Raw genomic sequence first — 4,746 nt, 5'->3', positions numbered from 1 at the left:
CTCAGTATAAGGATTGTTCTGACAAGAGATATTCCATCATGGCTGGAAACCTCCCTTTCTTTACTTTGGTTTCTACCCAAGTCACCTCCTCAAAGAAACCCTGATCTCCCAAACTAAAATAGCTCCCTTCACAGTCTTTCCCCTTGGGTTCCTTCATTCTCTATTCACAGCAGACCTCATAGCACGCATTTACTTGTCTGCTGTCTCTCTCTCACTGGACTGTAGGCTCCACGAGTGAGATGATTCTTTTTTCTTTTTTCCACTAACCCCTTGCATATATTAGGGGTTCAATAAATGTTGGATGAATGATGCTGTGTTGGTTGGTGGGGAAATTGTTCAGCCACCTGCTCCCCAGACCCAGGAGCCCAGGGTCCCAGGTACCTGGTTCCGACCCCCTCCCAGCCTCACGCTGAAGCCCGGGACAAAGGTAACAGGTTTATTCACAGTGTCATTTACAGGCGCCCCGCGCTCCCCGGTCGGACCCCAACAGAGACCCTTGGTCCCTAGGACGTGAGGACGGCCTCGGAGGCGGGAGTTCGGACCTGCTCCGGGCCGCTGGGCTCCCCCGGCGGCCCCGCCTCGCCCCGCGCCCCGCGGCCCTCGCCGATGGCCAGGCGGGGCCGGCCGCGGTCCAGGCCGTCCAGGAGCGCGCAGGCCTGGCAGAGCGCGCGGCTGGCCAGCGCCCCGCAGCGGGAGCAGGCGCCGGCGGGCGGGGGCCGCGCGCCCGGGGCCAGCGCCAGGCGCTCGGCCGAGTGCACCAGGTCCAGCGCCGCCGACGGCCGCGCGGCCTCCAGGCGCTTGAGCAGGTCGCGCGCGTGGGCGCGGAAGGCGTCGGGCGCGTACACGCACTCCTCGGAGAAGTAGTCCAGGCGGCGGAAGTGCGCGTACAGCACCACCTCCTTCTGCGAGGCCAGCTGCAGCGGGCGGCAGCGCGGCAGGGCGCCCCCCTCGCCCGCCGAGCCCAGGCCCCCGCCCCGCGCCAGCCGGCCCGCGTCGCCCCGCAGGAAGTTCATGAGCACGGTCTCCGCCATGTCGTCCGCGTTGTGGCCTGGGGGTGAGACGGGGAGCGGGTCAGGAGGGGCGGGGGGCAGCTGGGTGGAGGCGGAGGGTGGACACGGCGAGAACCAGGGAGGACGGGCTCCGCTGGAGCAGCTGGGGGCCCTCACTGCCACCCCCCTACCGGACCAGGCGCGCCCTGTGCTAGGTGCCGCTCGCGGAGGGAGCACAAGGGCTTCACTGCAAATACCCTCCAGTCTCAGTTTACCGCGCGCTCGCGCTGCACACGAAGGGCCAGATGGCACCTAGTGCGGGCTCTGGAGCGCGGCCGACGGAAGGGCCTCCGGGAGGGCAGAGCGCGGGGAAGGGACTACGCAGCAGGCGCCGTAAAACTCAAGCGAAACCTCTACTTACTCGGCACCCTGTCATCTTACACTCGAGTCTGTCCAGGGAGGCGCTGGGCTCCCTGGGGCTCCCCGTCGGCCCCGCGTCTCCCCCGGCCTTTGCTCAGACACCCCCAGCCTCTCCCCGACAGTCACCCAGTTACCCGCGCAGCCTTCGGGTCTCGCTGCCTCGGGAAGCGCTTCCTCAATCCCCACCTTCCTGCCTGCACTAGGTCCTCCTGCCGCAAACTCACAACGTGTGATTTTCCTTGTTGGCATTTCTCAGGCTGTGGCTGTTACGGGAGAGTCGGGCAGGAGCAGGCGCCTCCAGCCCTCCTGCCACTGCGCGTGCGCCGGATGTGGGGCGCCCCAGCAGCTCGCCGCGCGCGGCCCGCCCGCCCCAGGGCCCCACACAGACCCCCTCTGCCTCCCGAGACCCTCCGCTTAGGACGCACCCGGGCGCCCCCTTTCCACGTCTTGGGCATGCGCCCCAGCCCCTTCAGCGCGCGCCCCTCCCACAGGCGTCCGGCTGCGGCTCACCCGTCACGACGTGCGTGGCTCCCACGAGGCGCGCCCCCTCCTCCAGCGCCCGGCGCCGCAGCACCCCGCAGAAGGTGCAGCAGGAGCGGCTGCGGCCCGAGCCGGCCGTGCTGCGGGCCACCGCGTCCATCGTCCAGCCCCCGAAGAGGTCGGCGTAGGCCACGACGGTGAGCGGCAGCGCCCAGCGCGCCGCCTGGCGCCGCACGGCCGCCAGCGCCGCGTCCCGGTAGCCGCCGATGCCCTCGTCCACCGCCACCAGCCGCAGCGCGATGCCCAGGCGCGGCGCCAGCTCGCGCAGCACGTGCGCCAGCACCGTGGAGTCCTTGCCGCCCGAGGCGCCCACGGCCACCACGGCGCCGGGCGGCAGCAGGCGGCCCGCGACCACCGTGTGCAGCACCTCGGCCTCGAAGGCGGCGCAGAAGCAGGCGCCACACAGCGCTTGGCCGGAGCGCGGGCGGCGGAGGGCGGCGCGGGCCTTGTGGCAGGAGGCGCACTGCGGCGCGGGCATCTTGGACTCGGGCGGGTGGCAGGGGTCCGCCTCTCCTGGACTAGGACAGAAGGGAGGCGCGTTACAGGTTGATTCTGGGTTGTTGGGTCGTTGCCTCCAGGGAGGCTGCCTGGATAGCGCCCAGAGTAAACCCACTGCCTGGAACACTCTTCCGTCAGCACTGTGCAGGCCAGGCATCTTCAAATCTCAGGTCAAGCTTCCATCTATCCATCCATCCATCCATCCATCCATCCATCCATCCATCCATCCATCCATCCATCCAACAAATACCAACTCAGTGGATACTAGGCACAGGGGACACAGAAGTGAACAAACAGGAAAGGTTGCAGGCACTACGTTCAAGTGGAGGGACCAACCGATGGATAAGTAAGAAATAATCGAGATACTTTAAAAATAATGAGAAGTAATGTGGAGGAATTATCATCTGGGATGAAGGGCAAGGAGCCAGGCATTGGATCCGGATGAGAAGCGTGTTGCAGGCAGAGTGAGTACCAGACGCACAGGACCTGAAGGGTGGGCGCCGTCCGTCTGTGCTCGATTGGTTGGAAAGTGTGCGGTGGCTGAGCGGGAGAGGGTCGGGGGCTTGGAGGTTGTCAGGGTGAGTAGCTTGGCCCTTTTCTCAATGAGACAGGACTCACTGGGCGGTTTTACGCTGTGGAGTGGCAGGGTCTGACTTATATTTTAACAAGCGCCCGCGGACTGCTGTGTGTGACTAGAGCGTGGAGAGCGGCCGGCCGACCCGAGGGGAGGCTCCTGCGGTGATCCAGGGGAGCCGCAGTGGAGGCGCGGAGCAAGTGGAGGGAAGTGGTCAGATTCTGGGTCTCTTTTGGAAATGGAGCAGATGGGACTCACAGGACATGGTCGGGGGAGAGACACAGGGGGCTCGGGGCAATTACAAGGTTTTGACTTGAGTAACTGTAAGGAGAGTGGGACTGTTTAGTAGGGAAGAGGGGCGGGATAGGGAAGAATGGGAAATACTGCGAGGGGGATAGGTTTAAGGCGGAGAATCTGGAAATTCACTTGAGCATGGCAGAGCTGAGGGCCTTCGCTCAGGAAGTCTTTCCTGATGGCGCCTTCCCTGGGCTCCAATGGCCGCCACGATGCCCCCCCCCCCCCCCCCGCGCCCCCTGGCCAGCCCTGACCACTCTAGGTGGTAACCAGGACAGAGGCAAGTGCGATCGCACCGCACCCAGCTTGGGTGGTGGAAACGAGGAGTCAGACCCGGCCTCTGAGGCCAAGGCGGGTCGCCGGGAGACGGGCACTGGGGGATCGCGGAGAGGAGTGCCATCTCTGCAGGGGCGCCTACCCTGTACGGGAGAGAAACAGAGAAACCACCCCCTCCTGCACGGCAGCGAGACCAGCCCGCTGCGAGAGGGGACACTCACCCGAGGCGAACGGGCGCTGGAAGGTCCAGGCTCCGGGAAAACGCGGAGGCGGGCAAACAGACTACGACTCCCAGAAGGCTTCGGGTCCGCCCGCCTACGACTCCCAGGTGCGCGTCTCGGGCCGCAGCGCGAACTGTGCTCCTTTCCGACAAGCTAGGCCTACAGCTCCCGGCGAGCCTCGGGTGACGTCACGCGCCCCGCCCGCCCCGCCGGCTCCGGGCGCGTCCCGCCCACTTCCCGTCTGCGCCCGTTTCGTGTGCGCTGCGGCGCCGCGTACTGTGCGGTGCGCTCCGAGCAGGGGGCGGGTGTTTCTCAGATTTCGTGCTTTCTTGAGAGTATGATAGAGTTTGTGGTGCTGGTGGGGAGGTATGGGGTGGGGCTGGGGAGGAAGGATGGGGTGCGAAAGGGAGAGGTGACGCGTGCGCCGGGCAGGTTCCGAGGGGACACGGGGTGGCCCCTGGCGCGCGCCTCCGCTGCCCGGCAGTTGGGTGCGTGCGCGAAGCCCTCCGAGCCAGGTTTGCGGTTCTCTGCACGTGCCCCAGGCTCGCGGCGCGGGCCCGGGGAGCGGGTATGCGCAGGCGGGGTCCGTAACCTGTGCGCACGCCTCCTGTCTGGTGGGGCTGAAGGCAGAGCTCGGGATGGAGGGCAGGTGAGACCCGTGAAACAGGGTTCCCCCGGGCACAAGCCCCCCAAACCAAAACACGGATGACCCCTCCAGGTCCGAGCCCCCGGTCCTGTGTGTTATTATCTGAGTTCCTCTTGTGTCTACTCTTGTGAAGCCCTTGATAAGGGAGGGTTGAGAGTGAAGGATGGCTGGGTGGGTGGGGCATCTGTTGTAAGGGTTGAACCCTGGTCATCAGACTCATTCATTTCCTGGGGCTTCCTTTGTACTAAGGCCTCATTTTGTGAGACGGGTGTGTCAGGCCTGGTCGGG

At 65.6% G+C, this 4,746-nt stretch overlaps 1 protein-coding gene across 1 annotated transcript; it reads right to left on the bottom strand.

Annotated features, from left to right (window-relative positions):
* Nucleotides 1–422: 422 nt before the first annotated feature.
* LOC148091099 (cytoplasmic tRNA 2-thiolation protein 1) lies at nt 423–3,039 on the bottom strand. Its single transcript, XM_087826901.1, has 2 exons — nt 1,920–3,039; nt 423–1,048 (listed from the first exon to the last, which is right to left on the bottom strand). The coding sequence occupies exons 1-2, from the start codon at nt 2,602–2,604 to the stop codon at nt 504–506; spliced, it is 1,230 nt and encodes a 409-aa protein (XP_087683027.1). The 5' UTR covers nt 2,605–3,039; the 3' UTR covers nt 423–503.
* Between the last annotated feature and the right edge of the window lie 1,707 nt (nt 3,040–4,746).

Source organism: Miniopterus natalensis, chromosome 18 (genome assembly GCF_054644295.1).
Source record: "Miniopterus natalensis isolate mMinNat1 chromosome 18, mMinNat1.hap1, whole genome shotgun sequence".
NCBI lineage: Eukaryota > Metazoa > Chordata > Mammalia > Chiroptera > Miniopteridae > Miniopterus > Miniopterus natalensis.
Note: the sequence above shows the minus strand (reverse complement) of the source record. Positions and strands in the feature narration are given on the sequence as shown.

What these genes read in the sequence shown, in the direction of transcription:
- LOC148091099 (XM_087826901.1), bottom strand. Translation starts at nt 2,604, where the DNA reads ATGCCTGGCCTGCACAGTGCTGACGGAAGAGTGTTCCAGGCAGTGGGT. An exon ending in AGCCACGCACGTCGTGACGG is followed by an intron (nt 1,049 to 1,919) that starts GTGAGCCGCAGC and finishes TCTCACCCCCAG; the next exon opens with GCCACAACGCGGACGACATG.